The 15,585-nt window shown below is 39.2% G+C and overlaps 1 protein-coding gene across 2 annotated transcripts in view; it reads left to right on the top strand.

Annotated features, from left to right (window-relative positions):
- CHMP3 (charged multivesicular body protein 3) overlaps nt 1–15,585 on the top strand; it is a 57,592-nt gene that overhangs the window by 32,971 nt on the left and 9,036 nt on the right. For both annotated transcript variants that reach the window (XM_072770120.1, XM_072770121.1), the window contains one exon: nt 6,007–6,186. In XM_072770120.1, coding sequence (XP_072626221.1) covers nt 6,007–6,186 — 180 coding nt within the window. The remainder of the gene's footprint in view (nt 1–6,006; nt 6,187–15,585) is intronic.

Below are 15,585 nucleotides of genomic sequence, written 5' to 3'. Positions count from 1 at the left end.
TCCAAAATTTATTTTGAAATAAATTCTGTTGTTTAATTCACCTAATCTATGGTGTTTCTGTTATAGCAGCCTGACCTAATACAGATATTCTTACCATGACGTGGGGTGCTACTCTAACAAACATCTAAAAATGTGGAAGCAGCTTTAGAACCGGGTAATAAATAGAGGCTAGAAAGTATTGAGTTGCATGCTGAGAAAAGCTTACTTTGCCAGGAATGGACCTTTTTTTTTTTTTTAATTTTTTATTTATCTACGATAGAGAGAGAGAGAGAGAGAGAGAGAGAGAGAGGCAGAGACACAGGCAGAGGGAGAAGCAGGCTCCATGCACCGGAAGCCCGATGTGGGATTCGATCCCGGGTCTCCAGGATCGCGCCCTGGGCCAAAGGCAGGCGCCAAACCTCTGTGCCACCCAGGGATCCCAGGAATGGACCTTTAATGGCAATTCTGGTGAGGGCTTAGAGGGGAAAGAAGCTGGAGAGAAAGCCTTCACCTTGTTAGAGAACACTTAAGCAACCATGTACATAATATTGGTAAAGATACGGATGTTAAAGGCCATTTTTATGAAGTCTCAGACAGAAATGGGGAATATGTTATTGGACAATGGAGAAAAGACCTTTGTGTATAAAATGGCAAAGAATTTGGCTGAAATTTATATTTCTTTATATGTTTGGGGTCTAGTGTTTGTAGAAGTTAGAATTTGCGAGCAATGAAATTGTGTATTTAGCTAAAGAGATTTCTAAACAAAGTATTAGATGGGTGGCTTGGTTCTTCCTGCTTATAGTAAAATGGAAGGAGAAGAAAGGAAGAATGAGCTGCTTTTCTTCCTTTATTTTATTGTAGGTGACACACAATGTTACATTGGTTTCAAGTATACAACTTAGTGCTTCAACTTCTCTTAACATTATGCTATTTTCATCTCAAGTGTAACTACCATCTGTTACCATAAAACAGTATTAAAATAACCTACACTGTACCCTTTTACTCCAGTGATTTATTCATTTCATAACTGGAAGTTCGTTCATTCCATAACTGGAACTCTGTATCTAATACCATTCCCCTTCACCCATTTTTGGCCATCCTCCCACTTCCCCACCCCTCTGACAATCATAAGTTTGTTCTATATGGATCTGTTTCTGCTTCTTGTTTGTTCATTTGTTTTATTTTTAAGATTCCATATATAAGTGAAATAATACAGTATTTGTCTTTTTCTGTCTGACTTAATTCACTTAACATAATAACTTTTAGGTTCATCCATGTCACAAATGAAAAGATTTCATTCCTTTTTATGGCTGAGTAGTATTCCATTGTATGTATATACCCCAACTTTATCCATTCATGTATCAGTGGACACTTGGGTTACTTCCAAATCTTGGCTATTGTAAAGAATGCTGCAATAAACAGGGGTGCATATATCTTCTTGAATTAGTCTTTTTGTATTCTTCAGGTAAATACCCAGTAGTGGAATTACTGGATCATATGGTATTTCTGTTTTTAAGTTGAGGGACCACCATCCTATTTTTCACAAGGGCTGCACCAATTTACATTCCTGCCAGCAGTGCATGAGGATTCCCTTTTCTCCACATCCTCACCAACAAGTGTTGTTTCTTATATTTTTGATTCTAGCCATCCTGGCACATGAAAAGTGATATCTCATTGTGGCTTTAATTTACATTTCCCTGATGATTAGTAATGTTGAGCATCTTTTCATGTGTCTGTTGGCTATGTCTTTGGAGAAATATCTCTTCAGATCCTCTGCCCTTTTTTTAATCAGAGTGTTTGGGGTGGTTTTTGTTTGTGTTTGCTTGAGGTTTTTTTTTTTTTTGGTGGTGTTATGTGAGTTCTTTATATATTTTGGATATTAACCCCTATTTTGATATCTTATTTGCAGACATCTTCTCTCATTCAGTAAGTTGCCCTTTTGTTGGTTTCCTTCACTTTGCAAAAGCTTTCATTTTGGTGTAGTCCTAATAATATATTTTTGCTTTTGTTTCCCTTGCATGAGGAGCCCTATCTAGTTTTCTAGATAGGATATTACTAAGGTCAGTGTCAAAGAAATTACTGCCTGTGTTTTCTTCAAGGAGTTGTATGATTTCAGGTCTCACATTTAAGTCTTTAATCCATTTTGAGTTTATTTTGTTTATAGTGTAAGAAAGTGGTGTAGTCTAATTTTTTTTGCAAGTAGGTGTCCAACTTTCCAGCACCATTTACTGAAACTAGTATCTTTTCCCCATTGTATATTCTTGCTTCCTTTGTCATAGATTGTGTAAGTACGGGATTATTTCTGGGCTCTATATTCTGTTCTGTTGATCTACATGTCTTTTTTTGTATGTGTCAGTACCATAGTGTTTTGAAATCTGGGATTCTGATACTTACAGCTCTGTTCTTTCTCAAAGTTGCTTTGGCTATTCAAGATCTTTTGTGGTTGCATAGAAATTTTGGTATTATTTGTTTTAGTTTCTGTGAAGAATGCTGTGGGTCCTTTGTTAAGGATTGCAGTGAATCTGTAGATTGCTTTGCATAGTATAGACATTTTAACAATATTAATTCTTCCAGGTTGTAAGCATGGAATGTCTTTTCATTTGTTTGTAGCATCTTCTTTGTTTTCATCAATGTTTTATAGTTTTCAGAGTACAGGTCTTTTCGCCACCTCGGTTAAGATTATTCCTAGGTATTTATTCTTTTTGGTGCAATTATAAATAGAATTGTTTTCTTAATTTCTCTTTCTGCTACTTTGTTATTAATGTATAAAAATGCAACCAATTTCTGTGTGTTGTACCCCCAACGTTACTGAATTCTTTTATTATTCCAAAGAAGAAATTGTTAAACAAAAAGGAACCATAACTTAAAGATTTGGCATAGTCTCAGTCTCAGTCCATACATATTGGAGAAAATGAGAAAGCCTGTCGGGAAGCACACACCACGGGTATGGCTGATCAGCCATTTGGTAAGGAGATTAAAATGTGTGTTAACCACGGACTTCTTCAGTGACCCCAGCAAGATCACTGCCAATTTGAACTGAAGGAGATGGATATAGGTCAGAACGAAGGAAGGCTTTCAGATTTAGATTCTGTAGGACAGAATTATAAAGCAAACTATTAGCCTTCAAACCTGCACTATTTTTTACAGAAAGGAAAGAATGTTCCAAGAGCTGACTCAGATGGGACGCCTGAGTGGCTCAGCGGTTGAGCGTCTGTCTCGGCTCAGGGTGTGATCCTGGAGACCTGGGATCGAGTCCCACATCAGGATCCCTGCATGGAGCCTGCTTCTCCCTCTGCCTGTGTCTCTGGCTGTCTCTATCTGTGACTCTCATGACTAAATAAATAGAATCTTTAAAAAAAAAAAAAAAAAAAAGCTGACTCAGAGATCATCAGGGCTAGCACCTTGGTTCTAGTAATCGAAACTGCCTCCAGCCAAAGCCATAAAGGACTGTGGGCAAAGCCCTGGGGGTGTGATACACCCCCCCCCCCCAGGCTGATAGAGCTTCAGATTGGGGGAAGGGGCGCTCCAAGAAAACCACAGCATGGTGGTGCCCCACCAACATATGGGGATGATGTTGCCACCTCAGTGGGTCTGGAAGTCAGAGCATTGAGTCAAAAAGGATTATTCTTAAATCTTTTAAGATCTCATGGAATTTCCCTTGCTATGTTTTGGAATTGCTTGGGACTATCACTCCTTCCTTCTTTCCTATTTCTCCCTTTTGGACTGAAAAATGTCTATCCTATGCCTGTCACATGTTCTTAGCTGGAGAGGAATTTTGCCTCAGGATCAATCATACCTTGAGTCTCACCCATATCTGATTTAGATATCTGTTTATTGATCAATTATTTAATTTTTTTAGTATAGTTGATACAGTGTTATATTAGTTTCAGGTGTAAGGTTTAGGTGATATTTAGATGAGACTTTGGATTTTAGACATTTAAAGTTGATGCTAGAACAAGTTACCACTTTCGAGGTGGTTGGGATGGAATGAATACATTTTGCAAGTGAGAAAGACATAAATTTGGGCAGAGGCAGAATATTGTGGACGGAATGTTTGTATCTCTTGACCATGTGAGGATACAGCAAGAAGTATCTATCTACAAACCAGGAAATAGGCTCTCAGGAGGAACCATGTTGTTTGTTGGCACCTTGATCTTAGACCTTCAAGCCTCCAGAACTGTGAGAAATAAATTGATGTGGTTTAAGCCACCCAGTCTGTGGTAATATGTATATAGGTATGTACACAAAAGATTTGAAAGGGCCTCCAAGAGATGTTTGTACACATGTTCATAGCATCATTAGTCACAATAGCTAAGAGTTAAAAGCAACCCAAATGCCTGTGGATGGATGAATGGATAAACAAAATTTGGTATATACATGCAATGGAGTAGTATTCAGCTTTAAAAAGAAAGGTAGGGCAGCCCCAGTGGCACAGCGGTTTAGCGCACCACCTGCAGCCCGGAGGTGTGATCCTGGAGACCTGGGATGGAGTCCCACGTCGGTTCCCTGCATGGAGCCTGCTTCTCCCTCTGCCTGTGTCTCTGCCCCCTCTCTCTCTCTCTCTCTTTCTCTCTCTCTGAATAAATAAATAAATAAAATTTTAAAAAATAAAAAAAAAGATTTATAAAAAGAAAGATAATTCTGATACATGCAACAATATGGATGAACCTTAAGGATGCTAAGTGAAATAAGCTAGTCACAAAAAGACAAATACTCTATTATTCTATTTATATAAGGTACCTAGAATAGTCACTCATAAAGGCAGAAAAAGTAGAATGATGGTTACCAGGGGCTGGTGGGAGGAGGGAATGGGGAGTTCTTGTTTAATGGATTTGAGTTTCAGATTTCTTGTTTCTGCCATGAAAAATGTTTCCATTTGGTCCAGGGCTTGGGCAAGGCAAGGTCTCCAGAGTGGTTAAAAAGCTGCCTGGTAGCTGTAGGAAGAGGTTCAGAGAGAAGCCCAGACACCAGAGGGGGTAACAGGGGCCCCTCAAAGGCCACCGGTCTCTGCAGGCTCTTAGTTTTACTTGAGAGATGAGCCCTTGAAGAGATCATCACCCAGCCTGGTGGCCGGCTGGCGTGTGGAGATGATTCAGGTGATGGGTTTCACCCCCTCATCTAACAAGTGGTTCTCCAGGAAGTGGAGGTCTGCCTGTTCAGAACTCCAGGCTTGCAGACACCAAAGGTCCTGGTTCAGTTTTTTTCTGCAGGAGCGTGGTGTTTCCTGTGGGGTCCAGGGCTTTGCCCTACTCCTCTTGGGGCAGCTTCTGTACCTCCTGGAAGAGGGCACTGGTTCTGCATCTTCAAGAGACACTTGGCGCCCACTTGTGGAGGAAGTGGCCCACGCCCTGCCGAGTCATATCCTAGCAGTTGAAATAGAAGCCCAGGAGAGAGGTGGGTGAAGGAGGCCCACAGGTGAATGTTGACCAGGAGGCTGACGGCAGAATAATTACGAATTCAACAGTTTTGAAATTTTGCCTGATATTATAGTAGGATTTACTTACCTTTTTACTCTTAAGTTATTTTTTTTTTAAGATTTTATTTATTTGGGAGAGAGAGCAAGAGCAAGGGGAGGGGCAGTGAGAGAGGAAGAAGCAGACTCCCACTGAGCAAGGGGCCTGTCTGGGGGCCCAGAACCAGGATCATGACCTGAGCTGAAGGCAGATGCTTAACTCATTGAGCCACCCAGGTGCCCCTTTTAAGTTACTTTAATACTGTTTTTGGAAATAATGGAAATCCATTGCAGTAGTTGTTTTGATTTTGTTTATATCTTCCTCCCTCTCTGTTTTCCTGTTATTTTAATTTTTTTTTAATATTTTATTTTTAAGTAATCTCTACACTCAACATAGGGCTTAAACTTAACCCCGAGATCCAGGATCCCATGCTCCACTGACTGAGCCAGCCAGCTGGCCATTGTTTTGATTTTAATAGACATATTTAGATCACCATCAGAACAGATTTGAGTGCCAATACATTTTCTGGTTTACCTTTAATTTTTTGGTGTTTTGTGTTATGTTCTAAATTTAGATATCCAAAGAGAAGAAGAAAAAGTAAAACGGTCAGTGAAAGATGCTGCCAAGAAGGGTCAGAAGGACGTCTGTGTGGTCCTAGCCAAGGAGATGATCAGGTCAAGGAAGGCTGTGAGCAAGCTCTATGCTTCCAAAGCTCACATGAACTCTGTGCTCATGGGGATGAAGAACCAGCTGGGTAAGATGCAGTTAACTTACAGCCTCCTTCTTAATGCTGATGCTCTTGCTGTTGTTAGCAGTACTAGCTGGTTTCCTTGAATAGAAAAAACAGTCTCAGCTATGGTTTTTATTCTTTATATTGTTATCGTTGGAGTGTTACACAAATGCAAAATATAATTATTACTATCATTATTGTATGATTCATTTTCTTTTCTCAGTGTTGTTATAATAATGGCAAAATATGCATATCAATCTGCTTTACTTAAAATATTTTCCCTCATGTGAACAGTGTTGTAAAGTGACCTGAGAGTTGAGTCATAGATGTGTGAAGTGTGTTGGAGGAGGAAGAAGAGCATTTCCTCTGTCTGGGTGCAGAGCCACCCTAGGCAGAATGTTAAAATAGTCCCAGGTGTGTTTTTGGCTTTCCCCCATCTCCTTTCCTGCCTTATCTCTGGCTCTCTACCTAATGCTTCCTTACATCTTAGGAAGACTGTGTAGTGGGTATTCAGCACACATGTGAACTATCTGTTTAATTTCTAAAAACATGTTACAATATTTAAAATAAACATAATTTAGTTTTCTTTTATTGTCCAGTATCATACTGTTGTGACTTTTCACATGCATCTGTCTCCAGGCCAGTGACAGCTTGAGACATCAAGGTGGTTTCTGTTTTTTTACTTAATTTCTGTTAAATTAAGAAGTCCTACCTCAGAAGTATCATTCCTTGAAAATGGCAGCAAGTGACTATCAGATATTTAGACTTGAGTACTGACTCAGAAATTACAGTAAAATTTTTCACTAAAGAATATTTTCAGTGCTCTGTCAGATATGACATTGATGATACATCACACTCAAAAGCTTAGGAGACTTGTATATTTCAATTTAGAGGCTGGTGCCAAATGAGTACTTCATTATTTGGTTGTATTTGGCTCTGAAGGTATTCCTTTGTGTTCAGTGGTAACATTTAGATATGGTTGTTAAAAATGCCTAATAGGGCATCCCTGGTGGCTCAGCGGTTTGCGCCACCTGCAGCCCGGGGCGTGATCCTGGAGACCCTGGATCGAGTCCCACGTGGGCTCCCTGCATGGATGGAACCTGCTTCTCCCTCTGCCTGTGTCTCTGCCTCTCATTCTCTCTCTGTGTCTCTATAAATAAATAAATAAAATCTTTTTAAAAATGCCTAATAATGAATATATTATTATCAGATTCTTTCTCCAGATACTGAAGATAATAATGGATTGGGAAGAATTTTTTTAAAATGACCAATGGTACCACATCTTCTTAACTTTTAAAAACTGTTATTTTAGCACTAAGTAATTATACTCTCTCTCTCTCTCTCTCTCTCTCTCTCTCTCTCTTTAAATACTGGGCATATAGGGGCAGCCCAGGTGGCTCAGTGGTTTAGCACCACCTTTGACCTAGGTTGTGATCCTGGAGACCTGGAATCGAGTCCCACGTCAGGCTCCCTGCTTGAAGCCTGCTTCTCCCTCTGCCTATGTCTCTGCCTCTCTCACTCTCGCTCTCGCTCTGTGTCTCTCATGAATAAATAAATAAAATCTTTAAAAAAAAATATTGGGCATATAACTTAGATACATGCCTTTGAACAAGCCAGAGTACCATAGAGTACCAGGAAGAAATAATCTCATCTTACCTGAAGTTGAAGCTCCTTTAATATGCCTTCCCAGTTCCAGTCCCTTCTCTCTCAACCTCCCCACAGGTAACCACTGTCATGAATCTTAAAATTTGTAGAAATGGTATTATACAATATATACCATTCTGCATTGTTTTTTTCCATTTATCATTGTGTTTTTGAAGTATACTGATAATGATATATTTTTTAACTACTAGATAGTGTTCCATCAGATGGATATATCACATTTTACTTTTTTCTTCTCCCATTAATGGACATTTAGGCTATTTTTAATTTTTTGCTATTACTGTGCTGCTGCGAATGTCTTTTCACTTTGACACATGCATTAAGGTTTCTTTAGGACAATTATATACTCAGAAGTGGGATTGTTGGGTTAAAAATAACTGGGTTTAAATTTTGGTACAGTTGCAAAATTGCTTTCCAAAGAGGCTTTACTAATTTACATTCCCACCAGCAGTGGATGAGAGTTCTTTTTTCTATACCTTTTCACCAGCCCTTGTAATTTTTGAGAAATGTTTCCTTGTTAATAATGAATAACATTTCTTTGGTAACTAGTGTGCTTGATCATGGTCTTCTGTTCACCTTTCCTTTCTATGTAACCGACTCCTGAAAACCTTTTCAAATGGTTATAGCTCACAAGTGATCATCTGTGTAAAAAATCTCTTCTCCTGTAACATGTTCTTTTGGTAGCAAACAGAATGAAAGCTCCTCTAATATGTACTGCACAGAAGTCAGAAGCTTATTTTCCTTTATACAATAAAATATATTTTATTGTTTGTTTCAAATATATATTATTTGTGGTTTTATCACAACTGAAAAGTAAAGTATCTCCCGTTTGGTCTTTAAATGTCAAAGTGTTCCACAGATCCATTCTAGATCCTCTGCTGTTTTCTGTTTTCTGTCCCCCGGGTAACCTCATGTAACCTTGTTCCTCCAAATATTGCTTTCCACATTCTTATCTGCAAGCCTGACCTTGTCACCTGGTGTACAGATGGCATCTGCACAGTGGACATGTCAGAATTCCTGTGCTTGCACAGAAATCCTAGCTGGTAGTACCTCAACTGTCTCCACCTCCTCCCTGCATCTCCCCCTGGGAACCCAAGACCTCACACAGGTTCATCTGTAAATATTTCCACACAGATTCCTAAAAGACAGGGGTCCTGTCCCTTCTGTTCCCTGCTCTCTTAGTTCTTGCATGTATTCATAGGATCATTTCATTTCCATTGTATTTTCTGTTTCTTTCTGGAAGCAAAAGATTTTGGTTCTTAGATTTCCCAGACTGATCCTTTAATTTTCTTACCTTTCCCGTTCTTCATTTTGAAAATCATAACAGCACCTTCATCAGGTAGGTGTGAGGCTTATTCACGCCTGGCACGTGGTGCTTTATATGTAGGTTCTGGCTGTGATCACTGTCATCAAATTGTGACACTACGTTTTCCTTTCTGAGAAATTTCCTCAACTTTATTTTCTATTTCTTCTCTTGAATTCTTTATTTTGGCTGTCTTAATTTTAATTTACAGAAAAGAGTTCACTGATCTTTTTTTTTTTTCTTAAATCATCCTGTTCATGAATTAACACAGTTTACTCCTCATATTGATAGTCTTCTCTCTGAAGTATTCTAGATTCTAGTGTTCCTTGAACTGTTTCTCAGAGCTGCTTCCCACCACCCCCTTCTTCCAAATCTCTCCTCTTTTTTCAAGGAAGAAAGGGAGAGGGAAAATAGGGTGGGGAGGCTGATCAATTGCAGGCTGTATAAGGACCTTCCCCAGTAGGGAAAGGCGGATAGACTAAGCTACAAAGAGCTAAATGATAATGCATTTAATAAATCCATTTTTAAGCCCCTGTAATGTGCCAGGTAATGTATTACTGGATACAGGGGATAAAATAGTCATCATTACAGGCATAGTCATTGTCCTCTAGGGTATGGGGTAGAAAACACAAATAATCAGATAAATTGAATAAAAATAAAAATACCTAATAATAAATTTAGTAAGTGGATGTCCTGCAAACAGAAATAGGCACTAGGAGACTGTAAGAGGGAACTGCAGTCAGGGGTGGCTCCTTCCAGGGACTAATGATACCTGAAGGAGGATGTGGGTGGTGAGGGGTGTGGGGGAGTTCCGACCAGACTGCCAGAAAGCCCCTGGGCCAAAAAGAACTGGGCACTTAAAACACTGAAGGAAGTTCTAGGAGGTTGGGGTGCAAGGGGGAGGGATGGCTGGAGAGGCTGAGCAGGAAGGGGAAGAAGAGTTTTTATAGCTGTCAGGAGAGCAAGGGTTTTCAGAGACAAACTGAGATCGAGATAGGCAGTAGTGATGGAGCAGATAGACTGGAAGGGGAGTTCAGAGGAAAAGTCTTTGGGGAGAATCAGAGTCCTCTCAGTTGATTGGTTAGGGTGTACAAAGTCACAGGTGAAGTATTTCAGGCTGTTCAGCAACAGCACTTGATTCCATTTGACAAGAGCACATTAAGGAGGGGAAGGCATGAGGGGGTAATGCTCCAAAGGTAATTTGGAGTCGGTTTTTTAAGTTAAACTGACTGTTGTAATACATTTTGTAGGTAATAGAGTGCCGTGGCCCACTGCAAGCACAGACTGCAGTGCAGTGAGGGCATGGCACCACAGGATGGTGGGCAGGGGACCCGAGTGGCCACTGCAGGCAGGGCCTGAGTAGCTTAGTCTAATGGGATGGGCTGGAGGAGAGGACACTAGCAAGACCTATTCTGGATGCAGAGTAAATGGACATGGTGAAGGTATTAAATAAGCTGGAAATGCTCTAAGCCCTTGAGCATAGGAAGAATGCAGGGCCATTAAAAGACACTGGAAACCCAGGTGGAGGAAGAGGACTAAAAAGAAAATGGAGATTCTATTTGGGTCTATCTCTGACTCCACTAGGATCATCCTGCTTCCCTGGCACCTAAGCACAATGCCTGGTGGGAGGAACCCCCAGGAAGCATTGTTGAGAGGGTTTATAGTAGGATATTCCTGTTGGCAGATTAATAAATACAGTGGAGAAGGTAACAGAGGGTGGCATCAAGGACAGAGCAGGAGGGAGGAGTCTACATTTTGAAATGAGAAAAGAGAAAATTAGAATTACTGTACTGAGAGTTCCTGAGAGATTAGGGTCTTGCCCTCAATGTCCGCCCCCCTTCCACCCTCAGCCTGCTCCAGCTTTGAAAAGCTACCATTTGATGAAGTCATTTTCCTTAAGATGTTCTTTGGTTAAAATGCAGATGTCTCTGGGAGAGGTAATACATTAAGCCTTGTCAGCTATTAATATATTGTCATGATTAGATGCTTTCCAAGTGATGGCTCTCTGACAGTACCTCCATGCAGAATAAGACAGATGAGGAGTATGTTTTAATTGGGGGAGTAAATTAAGAGAGAGGTTCGAAGGTGGGGCAGGACATAGAATTGCTGTATGATCCAGAAATTCCAACTCTGGGTATGTACCCAAAAGAATTGAAAGCAGGGTCCTAAACAGGTATTTGTACATCCACATTCATAGCCACATTATTGACAGTAGACAAAAGGTAAAGGTAACCCAGGTGTCCATGGAAGGATGAATGGATAAACAGAATGTAGTGTTTACACACAATGGAATATTATTCATCCTGAAGTTAAAAAGGAAGAAAAAGCTGACACTTGGTTACAATTTGGATGAACTCTGAAGGCATTATGCTAAGTGTAATAGGCCTGTCACAAAAGACAGATAACATATGATGCCACTTGCATGAGGTACCTAGAAGTCATATCCATTGAGACAGAACATACAATGGTGGTTGCCAAGAGTTGGAAGGAGGGAAAATGGGACGTTGAGAGTTTAATGGAGACAGAATTTCAGTTTGGGAAGATGAAAAAAGTTCTGGAGATGGTGGTGAGGATTGCACAACATTGTGAATGTGACACTTAAAAATGGTTAAAACGGTAAATTTTATGTTGCGCATATTTTGTCACAGTAAAAATAAAGATGGGCCATGCTTGGATGCTGAGCCATCGTGGAGTCCTGGAGGCAGAAACTGGATGGGAGCTCTAAACCTGTGGGTAGTTAGGGCAGGTGTGTCTAGAGGAGCAAAAAAGGTGATGAAAAGAGAGGGTCTGGCTAGGGCATTCCCTCTTAGGGACCTGTTCTGATTTCCTTCTATAGGTTCTTTCTTTGTTTTGTTTGTTTCCTTGCTTTAATTGGAGAACTTGAAAGTAAGTTTGCAAAGTATGCATCTTTGAAGTGAAACATAATATTTGTGAAATTTAAACTGATGTTGAATCAGAAATATTTAATTTAAAAGTTATGCAGGCGTACTGCAAAAAAAAAATACTTCATAAATATATAAAATAAAAAAGTGTTCACCAGTTCCCTTGTTTTGGCCTCAGCCCTCTTATCCACCAGTAATTACTGTTACAGTGCCATCTGGAATATTGGGCAGTTTGCTTTGTTTAGTCTAATAGTGTTGTTTTATATATGTGACATATATAATAACATACTGTTCTTCTATACATAAACATAATGACATATATATAATAGATAATAAAATAATATATATGTATGCATATACATTTGTTACCCAGGTTTTAAGTCCAAGGCCATAATTAAACACATAGAAACAGACTTTTCCCTTTACTTGGCATTTAATGTTTAACATGATCTAGCATATACAAGATTAAAATTCAGTTTCTATAAGATTTGCTGAACTATAATAGTCTTCTAAAATAAATAAATATCTGTTATTTATTGTCCATGTGTTTATTCAGTGGTTTTAAATGTTTTTCTTCAAAACTTTCACAAAAATCTGTAGAGCAAATTGTCTTTTTCAAGTGAAATATTTTTCCTTTGTACAAACAAAATACAGTATTAATAGACATTTTTTAAAGGGTGAAAAACATACCTCCCTAACAATTTTATTCTTTGTTTCCTTTTAATTTTAGTTATCGTTGGGGTGCCTGGGTGGCTCAGTCAGTGAAGCGTCTGCTTTCAGCTCAGGTTCTGACCCCCGGGGTCCTGGGATCGAGCCCTACATCAAGCTCCCTGCTCATTGGGTAGCCTGCTTCTCGTTCTCCCCTGTTTGTGCTCTCTCTCTCACTCTAGCTTTCTCTCAAACAAATAAAATATTTAATTTTGATTATTGTTGATATGAATACCTGTTTTACTCAGCTGTAAGTGTACAAAAATATGCAGTTGACATTAAGTGAATGACATGAGATAGCTGTCCTAGAATTTTAAGGTCCTGTTTGTAGCAAACTGGATCCATCAGAAAGCCACATTTTCACCCCTCTTAGCTTTGCTTCCCACAAAAATGCCTTTGCTGAGCTGTATTTGCATAGTATTCCTTTCCTTGCTTTTTTTAATAGATAAGATATAGCTAGATGAAGACTATTTCTGTAACTCTATAGTCAGTAAAAATTGGGAAATGAAATTTCTGTTAAAACCTAGTGCTGGAAAAAAATCTTTGCCAGTGAAATAATATGCTTCTACCAGAGAGTGTCCTGACAGAGTCCCAAAACACTATTAGCCTTTGTTTCTCAGCTTTTGAGATGCTAAAGCTAAATTTATTCTCCGTTGCGGTGGCTCTACCAGCCTAGGTCAGTGATCCCCATCAAAGGCCAGTTTTGCCCTTCAGGGGACATTTGGCAGTGTCTGGAGACATTTTTGATTGTCACATCTGGGGTGCGGGGAGAATGCTACTGGCATGTAGTGGGTAGAAGCCAAGGATGCTGCTAATACTTCGAATGCATCAAACAGCTACCTATAGCAGAATTATCCAGCCCAAATCATTCAGCATGTCATTGTTGAGAAACTTAGTCCTACATCTGTAAAATCAACTCCCCCTTTTTAGTTTTTGTTTTTTCTTTTAAAAATTTTATTTACTTGAGAGAGAGAGATAACAGAGAAAGCAAAAGAGAACACAATCGGGGAGGAGAGGGAGAAAGAGACTCCCCGCTGAGCAGGGAGCCTGACACAGGGCTCAATCCTAGGACCCCGGAATTATGACCTGAGCCACCCACGTGCCCTGCTTTTCTGTTTATTTTATCATACCAGTTAATATTATGTCTTTGTAATAAACTGCTTCAATTTTTTTTCAAGTGGTGGCATATGAATTGTAAATAAATGCTTTTAAATTTTGCAAGTCTCCCAAATGTGCATGGTTCCAATAATTTTTAATGACTAATTCTCTTTTATGGCCTTTGGTTGAGTTCCCCATATCATAGAATGTGTATTGTCGTCTTTTCCTTTTAATTTTTATCTTTATGTTCTTTATTTCTTACCATGTGTTGGATGTCTCTTGTAAATCATTTAACTCTTTTTCTGAACTATGTGAAGAAGAAATAGCTATCTCTTCAAAGATACTTTTGGGGGATCCCTGGGTGGCTCAGTGGTTTAGCGCTCGCCTTTGGCCCAGGGCGTGATCCTGGAGTCCTGGGATCGAGTCCCACGTCAGGCTCCCTGCATGGAGCCTGCTTCTCCCTCTGCCTGTGTCTCTGCCTCTCTCTCTCTCTCTCTCTGTCTCTCATGAAAAAATAAAATCTTTAAATTAAAAAAAAAGATACTTTTGAAGCTTGAGTCTTTTATTACCTCTTGGAGCTTACACTTGTCATTATTGTGAAATATTGTAAGATTCCATATTTTCTCAAAATTGCATTCATTCTTTTTGTGATTGCCATGTTTGAATTGGCTTTTAAAAATAAGTCAGTCCAGTTTGTGAGTGTCTTGTTCCCCTGGGCCCTCAATATCAAGGAGCTGCAGCATTTTGGTGTTGCTGTCATTTTTGATACTTAACCTTAATTTACTTTTCTGTTTTTTAAATTTAACTGTAATTGCCATGAGAACCTATGATAGGTAGAGTTTTATGCTTTTGTTGCTTTCATTATTGGTGTCAAATTCTTTTCAGAATATCTATATTAGTTTTTGCATCTGATTATGAAGTGAGGGCTGTATTTAGCTACTTTTGTTTCTGTCTTTGGTTATTGTAATATTCATAGCAGAACTTGTATTTTTATGTGTATAATATCTTTTTTGACAGGCAAGCATGGGAATATATTATTGCTTTATTTTTATATATTCTTTTTTTTTTAAGATTTTATTTTTTTGAGAGAGAGTGAGTAAGCACGGGGACAGGGGCAGAGGGAGAAGGAGAAGCAGACTCCCCACTGTACAAGGAGCCCAACTCAGGGCTCGATCCCAGGGTGCTGAGCCAAAGGCAGATGCTTAACCTACTGAGCCACCCAGGTGTCCCTACCTATATTCTCAGAGTTTATAATTGAGGTTTTTATTTTGAGATAATTGTAGATTTATATGCATGCAGTTTTGAGAAGTAATACATGGGGATTCTGTGTACCCTTTGCCAATTTTCCCAGAATGTTAATGTCTTACAAAATTATAATAGAATATCCAACTAGGATTTTGGCATTGGTATAGTCAAGCTAAAGAATGTTTCCAGTTTCCATCTCTACAAGGATCCCTCATATTGTCCTTTTATAACCACACTTACCTGCCTAATCTCTGGCATTTCCCTCCCTGCCTATCTCTGGCAACCACTAAGCTGTTCTCCATTTTATAATTTTGTCATTTCAGGAATATTATATAGATGGAATCAGACAATATGTAACCTAGGGGATTGACTTTTTTCTACTTGGTTTAATTCTCTGGAAATTAACCCGAGGTTTGCATGTATCAGTAGGTCATTCCTTTTTTATTGCTGAGTAGTATCCCATGGTATGGATATACCACAGTGTAATCTTTGACCTGTTGGAGGACTTGTGGGTTGTTTACAGTT

This window comes from Canis lupus, chromosome 12 (genome assembly GCF_048164855.1).
Source record: "Canis lupus baileyi chromosome 12, mCanLup2.hap1, whole genome shotgun sequence".
Classification (NCBI taxonomy): domain Eukaryota; kingdom Metazoa; phylum Chordata; class Mammalia; order Carnivora; family Canidae; genus Canis; species Canis lupus.
The sequence above is the reverse complement of the archived record's forward strand: the minus strand, read 5'-3'. Positions and strand labels throughout refer to the sequence as shown.